The sequence below is a fragment of the Cherax quadricarinatus genome, chromosome 29 (assembly GCF_038502225.1).
Source record: "Cherax quadricarinatus isolate ZL_2023a chromosome 29, ASM3850222v1, whole genome shotgun sequence".
Taxonomy (NCBI): Eukaryota; Metazoa; Arthropoda; class Malacostraca; order Decapoda; family Parastacidae; genus Cherax; species Cherax quadricarinatus.
The window spans coordinates 31121141-31141140 of record NC_091320.1 but is presented as its reverse complement, the minus strand read 5'-3'; the positions used below and the strand labels follow the sequence as shown (position 1 = coordinate 31141140).

Below are 20000 nucleotides of genomic sequence, written 5' to 3'. Positions count from 1 at the left end.
GCAACCGACCTGTTAGCACAAGCTATCAGGTCTAACTCACACCCACCCACATCTACTCATGTATTTATCCAACCTATTTTTAAAGCTACACAACGTTCTGGCCTCTATAACGGTACTTGGGAGTTTGTTCCACTCATCCACAACTCTATTACCAAACCAGTACTTTCCTATATCCCTCCTGAATCTGAATTTTTCCAACTTAAAACCATTGCTGCGAGTCCTGTCTAGGCTAGATATTTTCAGCACACTATTTACATCCCCTTTATTTATTCCTGTCTTCCACTTATAAACCTCAATCATATCCCCCCTAATTCTACGTCTTTCTAGAGAGTGCAGTTTCAGGGCCCTTAGTCTATCCTCATAGGGAAGGTTTCTGATACATGGGATCATCTTTGTCATCCTCCTTTGTACATTTTCCAGAGAATTTATATCCATTCTGTAATACGGTGACCAAAACTGTGCAGCATAATCTAAATGAGGCCTAACCAAGGATGTATAGAGTTGAAGAACAACCTGAGGACTCCTATTATTTATGCTTCTTGATATGAAGCCAAGGATTCTATTAGCTTTATTGCGAACACTTATGCACTGTTGTCTTGGTTTCAGATTACTGCTAACCAGAACTCCTAAATCTTTTTCGCAATCCGTAATATTAAGATCTACATTATTTAGTTTATATGTGGCATGGTTATTGTCCTGTCCAACATTTAGAACTTTGCATTTGTCTATATTAAACTGCATCTGCCACTTCTCCGACCACTGCATCAGTCTATTCAAATCTTCCTGGAGTGCTCGAATGTCCTCGTCAGAATGAATTCGACGGCCTATTTTGGTGTCATCGGCAAACTTGCCGATGTCGCTCTTTATGCCCTCATCTATGTCGTTTATGTAGATTGTGAACAGCAGGGGGCCCAACACTGACCCCTGTGGAACACCGCTCGTGACGCTTCCCCACTCTGATTTCTCCCCATTTATGCAAACTCTCTGCTGCCTATTTGTCAACCATGCCTCTATCCAGGAAAAAATTTCTCCTCCTATTCCATGTGCTTTAATTTTCCTCAATAGTCTCTGATGTGGGACCCTGTCAAAAGCCTTACTGAAGTCCATATACACAATATCATATTCGTTACCATGATCTACCTCCTCAAATACCTTAGTGAAAAAAGTTAATAAATTCGTAAGGCAGGAACGTCCCTTTGTAAAACCATGCTGAGATTCGTTGATTAATTTATGCTTTTCAAGGTGGCTACGAACTGCCTCGGCAATTATTGATTCCATAAATTTTCCCACTATGGAGGTTAGGCTTATTGGTCTATAGTTCGAAGCTAAGGACCTGTCACCTGTTTTGAAAATAGGTATCACATTTGCCATTTTCCACTTATCTGGCACCATGCCAGTTTGTAGTGATATGTTGAAAAGATTAGCCAAAGGTGTGCTAAGCTCCTCTTTACATTCCTTTAGAACCCTTGCATACAGTTCATCAGGGCCTGGGGATTTGTTAGGTTTTAATTTATCTATTTGCCTAAGGACCATGTCACTTGTGACCCTAATAGTGCACAGTTTATTATCGTCCTGTTCTACATAATTTATCATTACTGGAATATCACTGGTATCCTCCTGTGTAAAAACTGAGAGGAAGTATGTGTTAAAAATTCTACACATTTCCTTATCACTGTCAGTGAGCTGACCCGAGGAACTTTTGAGTGGGCCTATCTTGTCCCTGATCTTACTTCTGTATACCTGAAAGAATCCTTTTGGGTTAGTCTTCGATTCTCTTGCAACTTTAACCTCATAATCTCTTTTTGCTTTTCTAATTCCCTTTTTTATTTCTCTCTTTAACTGAATATATCGATTTCTTAATTGCCCCTCTCCTCTTTTGATTTGCCTATATATGCCTCTCTTTTGACCAATCAGATATTTTAATCTATTGTTCATCCATTTAGGATCATTTTTGTTTGATCTGATTTCCCTATTTGGAACATAATTTGACTGAGCAGCTAGAACTATGCCCTGGAAAGCATCATATCGGCAACCATCACCACCTACCTGACCCCTAGTCAGGTCATTCCAGTTCAGCCCACCTAAGTAATTTTTCAGTCCTATGAAATCAGCCAAGCGAAAGTCAGGGACGGAGACTTGATTGCCATTATTAGGGGAATTCCATGATATGTTAAAACTGAGTGATTTGTGATCACTCTCCCCAAGCTCATCATTAACCTCAAGATTATTAATTAGTGTTTCCCTACTGGCAAGAACCAAGTCAAGGAGGTTATTTCCCCTAGTTGGCTCTGTCACAAACTGTTTTAAAAAACAATCCTGGATCGTATCAAGAAAGTCACCCGACTCTAAATTTCCTGTCAAATTGCTCCAGTCAATCTGTCTATAGTTGAAATCTCCCATTAGCACAACATTTTCGTATGTAGATGCCTTACGAATTTCGTCCCATAGAAGTTTACTGCACTCCCTATCAAGATTTGGGGCCCTGTAAATCACACCCAAAATTAGTTTTTCTCGGCCCTCGAGAAGCTGTAACCAAACAGATTCAGTGGCTGACGCTTCTAATTTAATATCTTGTCTAACACAACAATTTAAATTGTCTCTGACATACATCGCTACTCCACCACCTTTCCTGTTGACCCTGTCAGTGTGGAATAATTTATAGCCTTGTATGTGACATTCAGATGGCATCTCTCTATCTTTCAGATTGAGCCAGGTCTCTGTTATAGCAATAATATCTATGTTTCCTGCACTTGCAATTAATCTTAGCTCATCTATCTTATTTCTAACACTCCTGCTATTAGTATAGTAAACCTTAAGGGAGCTAGTCCCTTGCTGCCCTCTGCTGTCCCCCTTTGTTTTCTGACCTGTTCTATTGTCTTTATTTATAACTTCATGCTGAATGCCTTTTATACATTTACTGTTTCCAACCCTAGTGTTGCAACCTGCTTGTTTCCCACACACACCCATACCTCTATCTTCCATCAGTTTAAAATCATAGGCATTTCACCAATGGCCTTCTCAATCGAGTCTGCAAGTGCTACCACCCCTGCCCCAGAGAGATGAACCCCATCCCTTGCATACATATCATGTTTGCCATAAAAGTTGTTCCAGTTGTCAATGAATGGGATTGCAAGTTCCTTGCAGTATCTGTCTAGCCAGCAATTTACACCAATTGCCCTAGACAACCATTCATTTCCTACTCCCCTTCTAGGCAAGATGCTACATATGATTGGGATCCCTCCCTTAGACTTAATGAAATCTATAGCTGACCTGTACTTATCTAGCAGCTCTTCTCTCCTACCCTTCCCAATATCATTTCCACCAGCACTGAGACAGATAATGGGCTTGTTCCCATTACCTGACATGATATTATCCAGTCTGTTGACAATGTCCCCAACACCAGCTCCAGGGAAGCACACTCTATCTCTCATCTTCTTATTCCTATTACAAAAAGCACGGTCAACATATCTTACCTGAGAGTCACCAACCACAAGAATGCGCTTACCTTCATTAGCAGGGGCAGTAGTACCCTTACCTTCACTGGCCACTGAAGTACATTCATCCTGGAGAACAGAGAAGCGATTTCCTACCTTCAGATCTTCACTCTTAACTTTCCTTACTCTGATGCGCCTCCCATTACTGTGAACAACTCGCCACTTGTAGCAGGTGCTGGGCTGCACCTCACTGCTGGTACCCGTTGCTACCTCCCCACCTACAGCCTCCTCACAGTGAGAGACAGACTGCACCTCACTGCTAGAAGCCTCATTCCCCACATCTCCAACCACCTCACACTCTCTCCCAGGCCCATTGAGGTGGACCTTCAGCCTCCTAATCTCCTCCTGGAGAAGCAAGACCTCCTCCTTCAACTCTCCAAACTCAGTTTTTAAAACACTGCAGAAGCAAGCCATGCTTTGTAACCGTCCACGCTAATCCCCAAAGCAGCTCAGGGTCTGTGACCTCACGTGACGACTGACCACTGAACACTGACGACTGACCACTGAACACTGACGACTGACCACTGAACACTGACGACTGACCACTGAACACTGACGACTGACCCCTCCCCTACATATCGTGAGTACCACCCCTCCCCCACACATGGTGAGTACCACCCCTCCCCCACACATGGTGAGTACCACCTCTTCCCCACACATGGTGAGTACCACTCTCCCCACACATGGTGAGTTCCCCCACACATGGTGAGTACCACCTCTTCCCCACACATGGTGAGTACCACCTCTTCCCCACACATGGTGAGTACCACCTCTCCCCCACACATGGTGAGTACCACCTCTTCCCCACACATGGTGAGTACCACCTCTTCCCCACACATGGTGAGTACCACCTCTTCCCCACACATGGTGAGTACCACCTCTTCCCCACACATGGTGAGTACCACCTCTTCCCCACACGTGGTGAGTACCACCTCTTCCCCACACATGGTGAGTGCCACCCCTCCCCCACACATGGTGAGTACCACCTCTTCCCCACACATGGTGAGTACCACCTCTTCCCCACACATGGTGAGTACCACCTCTTCCCCACACATGGTGAGTACCACCTCTTCCCCACACATGGTGAGTACCACCTCTTCCCCACACATGGTGAGTACCACCTCTTCCCCACACATGGTGAGTGCCACCCCTCCCCCACACATTGTGAGTGCCACCTCTTCCCCACACATGGTGAGTACCACCCCTCCCCCACACATTGTGAGTGCCACCTCTTCCCCACACATGGTGAGTACCACCCCTCCCCCACACATTGTGAGTGCCACCTCTTCCCCACACATGGTGAGTACCACCTCTCCCCCACACATTGTGAGTGCCACCCCTCCCCCACACATTGTGTGTGCCACCCCTCCCCCACACATTGTGAGTACCACCCCTCCCCCACACATTGTGAGTGCCACCCCTCCCCCACACATGGTGAGTACCACCACTTCCCCACACATGGTGAGTACCACCTCTTCCCCACACAAGGTGACTACCACCCCTCCCCCACACATTGTGAGTGCCACGCCTCCCCCACACATGGTGTGTAGCGCGCCTCGTACTTGTACCTACCCACTGATAGTGTACACTCTCTCTTGCTCTTCCCAAGCACGTTAGAGTAACAGTTGTATATGTACTGATGATGAGTACCATATATTTACTTGGAAGGATATATATATATATATATATATATATATATATATATATATATATATATATATATATATATATATATACATCATGCCGAATAGGTAAAACTGGTCAGTTAGCAAGAGCTCATTTAAAATTAAGTCCTATCTAAAATTTTCTCTTATGCGTTTAAAGATATACTTTTTTTGATTTATGTTAGAGTAAAAATTAATAATTATGTACCGAAAGAACCTTAGAAAACTTACCTTAGAAAACTTACCTAACCTTATAGCAAGCGCAATTTAATTTAGCCTAATCCAACTAAATATATTTTAGAAAAGTTTAAAATAATTTAATAATAAACAAACACAATGAAATATATATATATATATATATATATATATATATATATATATATATATATATATATATATATATATATATATATATGTGTGTGTGTGTGTGTGTGTGTGTGTGTGTGTGTGTGTGTGTATGTGTGTGTGTGTGTGTGTGTGTGCAAAACAACCACTGTGAAAGAATAGAGAAATTCCAAGCGCTTTCGTGACTACTTACATTATCAAGGAACAATAAAAGTAATGCATCAAAGGAAGGCATATAAAGGGTCTAGCCCACACCTCACTATCACATCCCACAACAAAGCATCACCTGACGCACGACTCATGAGAAAGGGAACACTGCAGCAGGCCCGCTGACCCAACTAGACAGGTCCTTCACACAACCCACCAACAAACTATTCTACCCAAGAATTAAGAATTTCAAAATTTATTATTTGTCCAATATATTATTAAATTCTTCCAATATTCTATTAATTATAAATAGATCTAATTTATATAAACCAAACGAAATATTCATGTTATTGTCAAAAACAGTTTTGACATAATATGAAGTCATTGTGAACCTAACGAGAAAAAATATATTTCATTGTGTTTGTTTATTATTAAATTATTTTAAACTTTTCTAAAATATATTTAGTTGGATTAGGCTAAATTAAATTGCGTTTGTTATAATAAGGTTAGGTAAGTTTTCTAAGGTTCTTTTGGTACATAATTATTAATTTTTACTCTAACGTAAATGAAAAAAAGTATATGTTTAAACGTATAAGAGAAAATTTTAGATAGGACTTAATTTTAAATGAGTTCTTGCTAACTGACCAGTTTTGCCTATTCGGCATGACGTATTATATACATATATATATCTATATATATATATATATATATATATATATATATATATATATATATATATATATATATATATATATATATTCCAGCTTACTTGACCAATTCGGCTCATTATGCTCGACAATATACATTTTAAGATACATACATCTCAGTATATATGACCAATTTGTATATATATATATATATATATATATATATATATATATATATATATATATATATATAACAAGCACCTCATACACAAACTCCTATAATCACGAGTTTGTCCTATAATTTGCGACAAATATAATTACCTGTGATGGTGGCACGCCATCTTTAAATTATATTTGTTATTTGTTTGTCAGGAAAAAAGAAAATGTTGTTACTTTCAGGGAAAATTTGTAATTGTAAGACAGGACAAAGAAACAAACACAGTTTTCACGTAGGAATTGGTTTAGATAGACTAGTAAGCAAACACTATGACCTTGATCACTTCTAACATGTTAGAAGTAATCAAGGTCCCAGGACCGAAACGTTTTCTAATAAATATGCCTTAGTGTTTGCTTACCTGGAGAGTTTACCTGGAGAGAGTTCCGGGGGTCAACGCCCCCGCCAACGCCCCCGCCCCCTTACGTGTCTTTCTAAACCAATTTGTCGGTATTTATTACTACGGTTTATACCACGTAAGGAATTAAACACTAGGAAAATAGGAGGTGATGCTGCACTTTGATCCGAGGAATTGGAGGGTGCGCTCTCATGTACTTGGATTAAGATCCATTCCTCAGAATCTAGGCTGATGATGCGTTTATCTGTTGTCTGTTAGAACTGTGAGTTTCCTTGCGGCAGCTTAGGCACCTCTGTTGTTCCCGTTGATCTCACTGTTAGATTTATGCTAGTATAGGTACCATCGTTGTTCCTGTTGATCTTACTGTTAGATTATTTAAGTTTAGATACCTTTGTTGTTCCTGTTGATCTTACTGTTAGATTCTTTATTTAGGTTTATGTACCTCTGTTGTTCGCGTTGATCTGTTAGATTATTTAAGTTTAAGCACTTCTGTTCCTATTGATTTCACTGTTAGAATCCTTGGTAGGTAAGACATAGGCAACAGTTAGGCAACTTTATTCCGAAACGTTTCGCCTACACAGTAGGCTTCTTCAGTCGAATACAGAAAGCAGGCAGGAACAGTAGAGATGTGAAGACGATGTAATCAGTCCATCACCCTTGTAGTCGTAGATTTGAGGTTGTCAGTCCCTCAGCCTGGAGAGGTTCAGTTCCATAGTTCCTGACTATATGGAGACCAGAACTGAGCTGCATAATCTAGGTGAGTTTATCTGGAGAGAGTTCCGGGGGTCAACGCCCCCGCGGCCCGGTCTGTGACCAGGCCTCCTTAGGTCAGTGTCCCAGGATGCGACCCACACCAGTCGACTAACACCCAAGTACCCATTTTACTGATGGGGAACATAGACAACAGGTGGAAAGAAACACGTCCAATGTTTTTACTCTGGCTGGGAATCGAACCCAGGCCCTCACCGTGTGAAGCCAGAGCGTTAACCACCAGGCCACCAGAGCCTGTACTAATGATGTATAAAGCTCAAGTATAACCGTGGAAATAAATGGTATAAAATACCGACACAATGGAAATATAAACACATATGCAGTATAATGTGATCCTTAATTGACAACGTTTCGCCCACACAGTGGCCTTTTTTCCATTCCACCCCAGGTAGATCTGTTTGTGACTTGAAAAAGCCCACTGTGTGGGCGAAACGTTGTCAATAAAAGATCACATTATACAGCATATGTGTTTATATTTCCACTTAAGTATAACCGCTGGACTTCTGTTGCTTACACTTCTTGATATAAATCCCAGCAATCTATTTGCTTTATTACGCACGCTTAGGCATTGCTATCTTGGTTTAAGGTTGCTGCTTACCATAACCCCCAAATCCTTCTCGCATTCTATACGGCTAAGTTCAACATTATTAAGCTGGTAGGTGCTAGGGTTATGAACATTTCCGATCTTTAGAACTTTACATTTATCTACATTGAACTGCATCTGCCACTTTTCTGACCACGAATTGAGTTTTTTTAAATCCTCCTGAAGTTGTGAGACATCAACGTCTAAATCGATTATCCTACCTATCTTCGTGTCATCAGCAAATTTGCTTATGTCACTAGTAATTCCCTCGTCAAGGTCGTTTATAAATATATATATATATATATATATATATATATATATATATATATATATATATATATATATATATATATATATATATATATATATATATATATATATATATATATTACCAAGGTTTATACCATATATATAATAAACAACAATGGGACTAAAACTGATCCCTGCGGAACGCCACTTGTTACAGATCCCCACTCGGATTTAACCCCATTTATGCACACTCTCTGCTTCCTATTAGTGAGCCATGACTCGATCCATGACAGCATTTTTCCCCCAATGCCATGAGCAGCCACTTTCTTCAAAAGTCTCTGATGTGGTACTCTATCAAAAGCCTTACTAAAATCTAAATAAACAATATCGAATTCTTTATCCTGATCAACGGCCTCAAAAGCTTTGATGAAGAAGGTTGATAAATTAGACACATGTGCAACTCTTGGGTATCTTTACTGAGGAAACGTTTCGCCACACAGTGTCTTCATCAGTCCGTACGTAGGAGAAACTTGAAGAACAGGAGGAGAATGAGGTAATCAGTCCCTCAACCTTGAGGGATGTGACACCACCTAAGACTGCTGCACCTCTCCTGCCATACGGTTTATAAGCTGCTTCTCCGCTCATATGCCGTATTCTATTCAAGATTGATGGACTGAACACATCGACTCAAGGTTGAGGGACTGATTACCTCATTCTCCTCCTGTTCTTCAAGTTTCTCCTACGTATGGACTGATGAAACCACTGTGTGGCGAAACGTTTCCTCAATAAAGATACCCAAGAGTTGCACATGTGTCTAATTTATCAACATGTCGGTTCTCTGAACCATTCATCTACAAATGAAGAAGGTTAATAAATTAGTTAGGCAGGAACGGCCCCTGGTGAAACCATGTTGAGTATCATTAATCAAATTATGCCTATCAAGATGGCTTATATTATCAGCTATAATTGACTCTAGTAATTTGCCTACAATTGAGGTTAAGCTTATTGGGCGGTAATTTGACGGTAACGACTTGTCCCCTGCTTTAAAAATAGGAATTACATTAGCCATCTTCCACATATCAGGCACTACACCTGTTTGAAGAGATAAATTAAAAATATTAGTTAAAGGTTCACAGAGTTCCACTTTACACTCTTTAAAAACCCTTGGAAACAGTTCATCAGGGCCCAGGGATTTATTTTGCTTTAACCAGTCTATCTGTTTGATAACCATTTCGCTAGTGACTGTGATATTGCATAATTTATCATCTTCAAGCCCACTATAAAAATTAATTACTGGGATATTGTCAGTGTCTTCCTGAGTGAAAGCCGAGAGAAAATAATTATTAAGAATAGAGCACATTTCATTCTCCTTGTCAGTGAGATGCCCATAGTTATTTTTAAGGGGACCTATCTTATCTCTAACTTTTGTTCTATAAACCTGGAAAAAACTTTTTGGGTTAGTTTTAGAATCCCTAGGAACTTTAATTTCATAGTCCTGTTTAGCTTTTCTTATCTCCTTTTTAACGTCCCTCTTAATGTCAATATACTGATTCATAAGATGACCCTCACCTCTTTTGATACGCCTATAAATTCCCTTCCTCTGTCCTAAAAGATATTTGAGCCTATTATTCATCCATTTGGGGTCATTTCTATTCGATCTAATTTCCTTATATGGGATAAATGTCCTTTGGGCAGCATGTATTGTGTTAAGAAAGCTGTCATACTGATAGCTCTCTTCGTTACTCCAGTCAACAGATGATAAGTGTTCTCTAAGCCCATCGTTATCTGCTAAGCGAAAATCTGGAATTGTTACTGAGTTATCCCTACTATCATACTTCCATTCAATGCTAAATGTAATTGATTTGTGGTCGCTAGCTCCAAGTTCCTCTGAAATTTCTAAATTATTAACAAGGGATTCATTGTTTGCCAGAACTAAGTCAAGCAGGTTATTTCCCCTTGTAGGTTCTGTCACAAACTGCTTCAAAAAACAATCCTGAACTACTTCTAAGAAGTCGTTTGATTCTAAATTCCCAGTCAAGAAATTCCAATCAGTATGACTGAAATTAAAGTCTCCTAGAATTACTACATTATCGTGCCTTGTGGCCCTAACAATTTCCTCCCATAGCAGTTTCCCTTGGTCCCTATCTAAGTTTGGGGGACGGTATATTACACCTAAAATAAATTTTTCATGTCCCTCTGAAAATTCTATCCAAACAGACTCTGTATGTGTTTCTTCAGACTTAATACCCGTTTTTATGCAACAGTTCAATCGATCTCGGACATACAATGCCACCCCACCACCCTTCCCGATACTTCTATCTACTTGGAGCAATTTAAAACCCTGTATGTGACATTCAGCAGGCATGTGTTAGTTAGTTACCATTTTGTCCTAGGCACATGTCAGTTAGACACTAGGCCTGTTGTATAAGTGTGCGTGTCTCCATGTGTATGTGGTGTGTGTGTGTGTGTGTGTGTGTGTGTGTGTGTGTGTGTGTGTGTGTGTGTACTCACCTATTTGTACTCACCTATTTGTGGTTGCAGGGGTCGAGTCTTAGCTCCTGGCCCCGCCTCTTCACCGGTTGCTACTGGGCCCTCTCTCTCCCCGCTCCATGAGCTTTATCAAACCTCGTCTTAAAACTGTGTATGGTTCCTGCCTCCACTACGTCATTTTCTAGGCTATTCCACTGCCTTACAACTCTATGACTGAAGAAATACTTCCTAATATCTCTCTGACTCATTTGTGTCTTCAACTTCCAATTGTGGCCTCTTGTTTCTGTGTCCCCTCCCTGGAACATCCTGTCTTTGTCCACCTTGTCTATTCCACGCAGTATTTTATATGTCGTTATCATGTCTCCCCTGACCCTCCTGTCCTCCAGTGTCGTCAGGCCGATTTCCCTTAATCTTTCTTCATAGGACATTCCCCTTAGCTCTGGAACTAACCTTGTGGCAAACCTTTGTACTTTCTCTAGTTTCTTGACGTGCTTTATCAAGTGTGTGTGTGTGTGTGTGTGTGTGTGTGTGTGTGTGTGTGCACTTACCTAATTGTATTCATCTATTTGTGGTTGCCGGGGTCGAAACTAAGCTCCTGGCCCCGCTTGTTCACTGGTCGCTACTAGATCCTCTCTCTCCCTGTTCCATGAGCTTTATCATACCTCGTCTTAGAGCTACATCACTTGCCAGACTGTTCCATTTCCTGACAACTCTGTGACTGAAGAAATACTTCCTAACATCCCATTGACTCATCTGAGTCTTCAACTTCGAACTTTGACTCCCATGTTTCTGTGTCCCATCTCTGGAACATCCTGTCTCTGTCCACCTTATCTATTCCTCCCAGTATTTTGTACGTCGTTATCATGTCTCCCCTGACCCTCCTGTCCTCCAGTTTCGTCAGGTCGATTTCTCTTAACCATTCTTCGTGGGACATTCCTCTTAGCCCTGGAACTAGTCTTGTTGGAAACCTTTGCACTTTCTCTAATTTCTTGACGTGCTTATCCAGGTGTGGTTTCCAAATTGGTGCTGCATACTCCAATATGGGCCTGACGTACACGGTGTACAGTGTCTTGAACGATTCCTTACTAAGGTATCGGAACGCTATTCTCAGGTTTGCCAGGCGCCCATATGCTGCAGCAGTTATCTGGTTGATGTGTGCTTCCGGAGACGTGCTCGGTGTTATACTCACCCCAAGATCTTTCTCTTCGAGTGAAGTTTGCAGTCTTTGGCCACCTAGCCTATACTCTGTCTGTGGTCTTCTTTGCCCTTCCCCGATCTTTATGACTTTGCATTTGGCGGGATTAAATTCGAGAAGCCAGTTGCTGGACCAGGTGTCCAGTCTGTCCAGGTCTCTTTGTAGTCCTGCCTGATCCTCATCTGATTTAATTCTCCTCATTAACTTCACATCATCTGCGAACAGGGACACTTCTGAGTCTAACCCTTCCATCATACCACTCACATATACCAAAAATAGCACTGGTCCTAGGACTGACCCCTGTGGGACCCCGCTCGTCACAGGTACCCACTGTGATACCTCATCACGTACCATGACTCGTTGTTGCCTCCCTGTCAGGTATTCTCTGATCCATTGAAGTGCCCTTCCTGTTGTATGCGCCTGATCCTCTAGTTTCTGCACTGTGTGTGTGTGTGTGTGTGTGTGTGTGTGTGTGTGTGCGTGGGGCAGTAATGCACATGCAGCTGGTCACACCCAAGAGTGTCCCAGGACCTCTTCAGTCCGACTCTCAAGAGTTTTAAGAGTCTCATCTCTCCTCCACCGTAAACTCTCTCTCTCTCTCTCTCTCTCTCTCTCTCTCTCTCTCTCTCTCTCTCTCTCTCTCTCTTCCTTCAGCCACACGGCAGATTTCCACAATTTAATCTGATGTTCACTCACACACGCTCGTTGTGTCCTTGTATGAATCCTTGTTGAGGAGTCTTTGTCGGCCGCCCTTCCTTCCTTCTATCCTTCCTTCTATCCTTCCTTCTATCCTTCCTTCTGTCCTTCCTTCTATCCTTCCTTCTATCCTTCCTTCTATCCTTCCTTCTATCCTTCCTTCTATTCTTCCTTCTATCCTTCCTTCTATCCTTCCTTCTATCCTTCCATCCTTCCTTCCATCCTTCCTTCCATCCTTCCTTCTATCCTTCCTGCCATCCTTCCTTCCATCCTTCCTTCTATCCTTCCTTCTATCCTTCCTTCTATCCTTCTATCCTTCCTTCTATCCTTTTTTCTATCCTTCCTTCCATCCTTCCTTCCATCCTTCCTTCCTTCTATCCTTCCTTCTATCCTTCCTTCTATCCTTCCTTCTATCCTTCCATCCTTCCTTCCATCCTTCCTTCTATCCTTCCTTCCATCCTTCCTTCTATCCTTCCTTCTATCCTTCCTTCTATCCTTCCTTCTATCCTTCTATCCTTCCTTCTATCCTTCCTTCTATCCTTCTATCCTTCCTTCTATCCTTCCTTCTATCCTTCCTTCCATCCTTCCTTCCTGGTATCCTTCCTTCCTCCCATTCTTCCTGTCTACTAAGCACTTGACAAGGTTCAAAGTGACTTTAGCGAAGAACTTCGGCTGCTCACGACTTAGACTTAGGTGTTCCCCTACAAGAGGCTTCTCTGGAAGGCTCAGCCGTGGCTGCAGCAGCGTGCAGGAAGCGCAAACGTTGTGTACGTTGCGTACATTAGTACCAGAAACACTAGAGTACATCCGAGTTTGTGTCCCTGAGGAGAGTACAAATGTTCACAGTACTCTCAAACTTGCACACTAACACACACACACACACACACACGCGCGCGCGCGCGCGTGTGTGTGTGTGTGTGTGTGTGTGTGTTCTACCAAAATCGTGGAGACGATCATGTAGAATTTTTAAAAGCAAGTAATAAGTTAATTCTCCCCTTCCTTGCGCTCTCCCTCCCTCCCCTCTTCCCTTCCCTCTTCCCTTCCCTCTCCCCTTCCCTCCACTTGCCTCTGCACCTTCCTCGGCCTCTCATCTCATTTTTTCCGGCTCTTTCTTTCCCCTCCTTTCCCCCTTCCCCAGTCTAAGGGGGCCGGGGTTCCCCATAACCTAGGCAGCCTGAGACTTTTACATAAGCTCTGGGGAATACCCAAGTACAGTGTACACAACCTGGTAAATAAGATCCCGGCTGGGAATATCTGTGACGCTTCTGTCTGAGATGTGTATAACATGTGTTGGATAAATAGTGGTAGTACTGTTGGTGGTGATAGTGATTGTGGTGGTGGTAGTGATGGTGGTGATGGTGGTGGTGGTAGTGATGGTGTTGGTGGTAGTGATGGTGGTGGTGGTAGTGATGGTGTTTGTGGTAGTGATGGTGGTGGTGGTAGTGATTGTGATGATGGTAGTGATTGTGGTGATGGTGGTGATGGTAGTGATTGTGATGATGGTAGTGATTGTGGTGATGGTAGTGATTGTGGTGGTGGTAGTGATTGTGGTGGTGGTAGTGATTGTGGTGGTGGTAGTGACTGTGGTGGTGGTAGTGATTGTAGTGGTGGTAGTGATTGTTGTGGTGGTAGTGATTGTGGTGGTGGTAGTGATTGTGGTGGTGGTGGTGATTGTGGTGGTGGTAGTGATTGTGGTGGTGGTAGTGATTGTGGTGGTGGTAGTGATTGTGGTGGTGGTAGTGATTGTGGTGGTGGTAGTGATTGTGGTGGTTGTAGTGATTGTGGTGGTGGTGGTGATTGTGGTGGTGGTAGTGATTGTGGTGGTGGTAGTGATTGTGGTGGTGGTAGTGATGGTGGTGATGGTAGTGATGGTTTTGATGGTAGTGATGGTGGTGATGGTAGTGATTGTGGTGGTGGTAGTGATTGAAGTGGTGGAAGTGATTGTGGTGGTGGTAGTGATTGTGGTGGTGGTAGTGATTGTGGTGGTGGTAGTGATTGTGGTGGTGGTAGTGATGGTAGTGATGGTGGTGGTTGTGGTAGTGATGGTGGTGATGGTAGTGATTGTGATGGTGGTAGTGATTGTGGTGGTGGTAGTGATTGTGATGGTGGTAGTGATTGAAGGGGTGGAAGTGATTGTGGTGGTGGTAGTGATTGTGGTAGTGGTAGTGATTGTGGTGGTGGTAGTGATTGTGGTGGTGGTAGTGATGGTAGTGATGGTGGTGGTTGTGGTAGTGATGGTGGTGATGGTAGTGATTGTGTTGATGGTAGTGATTGTGGTGGTGGTAGTGATTGTGGTGGTGGTAGTGATTGTGGTGGTGGTAGTGATGGTGGTGGTGGTAGTGATGGTGGTGATGGTAGTGATGGTGGTGATGGTAGTGATTGTGGTGGTGGTAGTGATTGAAGTGGTGGAAGTGATTGTGGTGGTGGTAGTGATTGTGGTGGTGGTAGTGATTGTGGTGGTGGTAGTGATTGTGGTGGTGGTAGTGATGGTAGTGATGGTAGTGATGGTGGTGGTTGTGGTAGTGATGGTGGTGATTGTGGTGATGGTAGTGATTGTGGTGGTGGTAGTGATTGTGGTGGTGGTAGTGATTGTGGTGGTGGTAGTGATTGTGGTGGTGGTAGTGATTGTGGTGGTGGTTGTGATTGCAGTGGTGGTAGTGATTGTGGTGGTGACAGTGATTGTGGTGGTGGTAGTGATTGTGGTGGTGGTAGTGATTGTGGTGGTGGTAGTGATTGTGGTGGCGGTAGTGATTGTGTTGTTGATTGTGATTGATGTGGTGGTAGTGATTGTGGTGATGGTAGTGATTGTGGTGGAGGTAGCGATTGTGGTGGTGGTAGTGATTGTGGTGGTGGTAGTGATTGTGGTGGTGGTAGTGATTGTGGTGGTGGTTGTGATTGCAGTGGTGGTAGTGATTGTGGTGGTGACAGTGATTGTGGTGGTGGTAGTGATTGTTGTGGTGGTAGTGATGGTGGTGATGGTAGTGATTGTGGTGATGGTAGTGATGGTGTTGGTGGTAGTGATGGTGGTGGTGGTAATGATGGTGGCGGTGGTAGTGATGGTGGTGGTAGTGATGGTGGTGATGGTAGTGATGGTTGTGGTGGTAGTGATGGTGGTGGTGGTAGTGGTGGTAGTGATGGTGGTGATGGTGGTGGTGGTAGTGATGGTGGTGGTGGTAGTGATTGTTGTGGTGGTAGTGATTGTGGTGGTAGTGATTGTGGTGGTGGTGGTGATGGTAGTGATGGTGGTGGTGGTAGTGATGGTGGTGGTGGTAGTGATGGTTGTGGTGGTAGTGAAAGTGGTGGTAATGGTGATGGTGGAGGTAATAGTGGTAGTGGAAGTGGTGGCGGTGGTAGTAGTGGTGGCAGTGGTAGTAGTGGTGGTGGTAGTGATGGTTGTGGTGGTAGTGATAGTGGTGGTAATGGTGGTGGTGGTGGTAGTAGTGGTAGTGGTGGTAGTAGTGGTTGTGGAAGTGGTGGCGGTGGTAGTAGTGGTGGTAGTGGTAGTAGTGGTGGTGGTAGTTTTGTTAGTGGTGGTCCACAAGTGAATATCCATGCCCCGACGCCGGATGTATCCAGTGGTCCAGATGTGGGTATCCAATGGTCCATGCGCGGTTATCCAGTGGTCCAGGTGCGGGTATACAGTGGTTCAGGCGTGAGTATCCAGTGGTCCAGGCGTTGGTATCCAGTGGTCCAGGCGCAGTTATCCAGTGGTCCAGGCGCGGGTATCCAGTGGTTCAGGCGTGGGTATCCAGTGGTCCAGGCGTGGGTATCCAGTGGTCCAGGCGCGGGTATCCAGTGGTTCAGGCGCGGGTATCCAGTGGACCAGGCGCGGGTTTCCATTGGTCCAGGCGTGGATATCCAGTGCTCCAGGCGCGGGTATCCAGTGTGGGTATCCAGTGGTCCAGGCGTTGGTATCCAGTGGCCCAGGCATGGGTATCCAGTGGTTCAGGCGCGGGTATCCAGTGGACCAGGCGCGGGTTTCCATTGGTCCAGGCGTGGATATCCAGTGCTCCAGGCGCGGGTATCCAGTGGTCCAGGCGCAGTTATCCAGTGGTGCAGGCGTGGGTATCCAGTGGTGCAGGCGTGGGTATCCAGTGGTCCAGGCGCGGGTATCCAGTGGTCCAGGCGCAGTTATCTAGTGGTCGAGGCGCGGGTATCCAGTGGTTCAGGCGTGGGTATCCAGTGGTCCAGGCGTGGGTATCCAATGGCCCAGGCGCGGTTATCCAGTGGTCCAGGTGCGGGTATACAGTGGTTCAGGCGTGGGTATCCAGTGGTCCAGGCGTTGGTATCCAGTGGTGCAGGCGTGGGTATCCAGTGGTCCAGGCGCGGGTATCCAGTGGTCCAGGCGCAGTTATCCTGTGGTCCAGGCGCGGGTATCCAGTGGTTCAGACGTGGGTATCCAGTGGTCCAGGCGCGGGTATCCAGTGGTCCGGGCACAGTTATCCAGTGGTCCAGGCGCGGGTATCCAGTGGTTCAGGCGTGGGTATACAGTGCTCCAGGCGTGGGTATCCAGTGGCCCAGGCATGGGTATCCAGTGGTGCAGGCGCGGGTATCCAGTTGTCCAGGCGCGGGTTTCCATTGGTCCAGGCGTGGGTATCCAGTGGTCCTGGCTCAGTTATCCAGTGGTCCAGGCGCGGGTATCCAGTGGTGCAGGCGTGGGTATCCAGTGGTCCAGACGTGGGTATCCAGTGGTGCAGGCGTGGGTATCCAATGGTCCAGGCGCGGGTATCCAGTGGTTCAGGCGCGGGTATCCAATGGTCCAGGCTCGGGTATCCAGTGGTTCAGGCGTGGGTATCCAGTGGTCCAGGCGTGAGTATCCAGTGGTCCAGGAATGGGTATCCGGTGGTGCAGGCGCGGGTATCCAGTGGTCCAGGCGTGAGTATCCAGTGGTCCAGGCGTGGGTGTCCAGTGGTCCAGGCATGGGTATCCGGTGGTGCAGGCGCGGGTATCCAGTGGTCCAGGCTCGGGTATCCAGTGGTTCAGGCGTGGGTATCCAGTGGTCCAGGCGTGAGTATCCAGTGGTCCAGGCGCGAGTATCCAGTGGTTCAGGCGTGGGTATCCAGTGGTGCAGGCGTGAGTATGCAGTGGTCCAGGCGTGAGTATCTAGTGGTCCAGGCGTGAGTATCCAGTGGTGCAGGCCAGATTATGCAGTGGTCCAGGAGTGAGTATCTAGTGGTCCAGGCGTGATTATCCAGTGGTCCAGGCGTGAGTATCCAGTGGTCCAGGCGTGATTATCCAGTGGTGCAGGCGCGGGTATCCAGTGGTCCAGGCGCTGCTACTGCGGCCCGCAGTGCTAACACCAGACACCCGCCTCCCGCAGACTCCTAAACCCGTATGATTACTCTACCTCTGTTGCCACAAAGTCTGCTCAGCTATCCTTGAAGTTGCTGTTGGTGCCGCTGTGTCTGCTGGCTTGCCCTGTCTGTTTTATGTGTCTACTGCTCGCCCTGTCTGCTTCCTGTGTCTACTTCTTAACGCTGTTTCTTGCTTCCTTTATTCTTGTTTCAAGTCTCTCTCTCTATGACTGTTTCTGTCAGCTCTCTTTTCTGTATTTTCCGTTCTTGATGTCTGCTGTTCTTGATGTCTGCTGTTCTTGGTGTCGACTGTTCATGATGTCGACTGTTCATGGTGTCCGCTGTTCTGGGTGTCTGCTGTTCTGGGAGTATGCTGTTCTGGGTGTCTGCTGTTTTGGGTGTCTGCTGTTCTGGGTGTCTGCTGTTCTGGGTGTCTGCTGTTCTGGGTGTCTGCTGTTCTGGGTGTCTGCTGTTCTGGGTGTAAGCTGTTCTGGGTGTATGCTGTTCTGGGTGTTTGCTGTTCTGGGTGTATGCTGTTCTGGGTGTCTGCTGTTCTGGGTGTCTGCTGTTCTGGGTGTCTGCTGTTCTGGGTGTCTGGTGTTCTGGGTGTCTGGTGTTCTGGGTGTCTGGTGTTCTGGGTGTCTGGTGTTCTGGGTGTCTGCTGTTCTGGGTGTCTGCTGTTCTGGGTGTATGCTGTTCTGGGTGTCTGCTGTTCTGGGTATCTGCTGTTCTGGGTGTCTGCTGTTCTGGGTGTCTGCTGTTCTGGGTGTCTGCTGTTCTGGGTGTCTGCTGTTCTGGGTGTAAGCTGTTCTGGGTGTAAGCTGTTCTGGGTGTATGCTGTTCTGGGTGTCTGCTGTTCTGGGTGTCTGCTGTTCTGGGTGTATGCTGTTCTGGGTGTCTGCTGTTCTGGGTGTCTGCTGTTCTGGGTGCCTGCTGTTCTGGGTGTCTGGTGTTCTGGGTGTCTGCTGTTCTGGGTGTATGCTGTTCTGGGTGTCTGCTGTTCTGGGTGTATGCTGTTCTGGGTGTCTGCTGTTCTGGGTGTATGCTGTTCTGGGTGTCTGCTGTTCTGGGTGTATGCTGTTCTGGGTGTATGCTGTTCTGGGTGTCTGCTGTTCTGGGTGTCTGCTGTTCTGGGTGTCTGCTGTTCTGGGTGCCTGCTGTTCTGGGTGTCTGCTGTTCTGGGTGTCTGCTGTTCTGGGTGTCTGCTGTTCTGGGTGTCTGCTGTTCTGGGTGTCTGCTGTTCTGGGTGTCTGCTGTTCTGGGTGTCTGCTGTTCTGAGTGTATGCTGTTCTGGGTGTCTGCTGTTCTGGGTGTATGCTGTTCTGGGTGTCTGCTGTTCTGGGTGTCTGCTGTTCTGGGTGTCTGCTGTTCTGGGTGTCTGCTGTTCTGGGTGTATGCTGTTCTGGGTGTCTGCTGTTCTGGGTGTCTGCTGTTCTGGGTGTCTGCTGGATCCTCCGCGTTTACTGACTCTGTCTTCCTCGTAGTCACAACCAAAGTAATTATTGTTACTATAATACTAATAATAATAATAATAATAATAATAATAATAATAATAATAATAATAATAATAATAATAATAATTATTATTATTATTATTATTATTATTATTATTATTATTATTATTATTATTCTTGAATGATAGCAATCAATTTATTTTATATAGACTGAAAAAAATCCTGCAATATTTTTTTGTCACCAGTGTTCACAGTGGGTGAGATAATCTCTCGACCCCCACTGTGAATATTGAGGGGTTGAAAGACCAAAGTGAGACTGACAGTGTGAGAGACTGACAGTGTGTGAGACTGACAGTGTGAGAGACTGACAGTGTGTGAGACTGACAGTGTGTGAGACTG

General features: G+C 45.0%; 1 protein-coding gene across 1 annotated transcript in view; it reads left to right on the top strand.

Moving 5' to 3' along the window:
* Nucleotides 1–20000, top strand: part of LOC128690554 (uncharacterized) — a 331846-nt gene that overhangs the window by 222190 nt on the left and 89656 nt on the right. Inside the window, exon 23 of the mRNA XM_070089803.1 lies at nt 16474–17926. Within this exon, the coding sequence (XP_069945904.1) occupies nt 16474–17926 (1453 nt within the window). The remainder of the gene's footprint in view (nt 1–16473; nt 17927–20000) is intronic.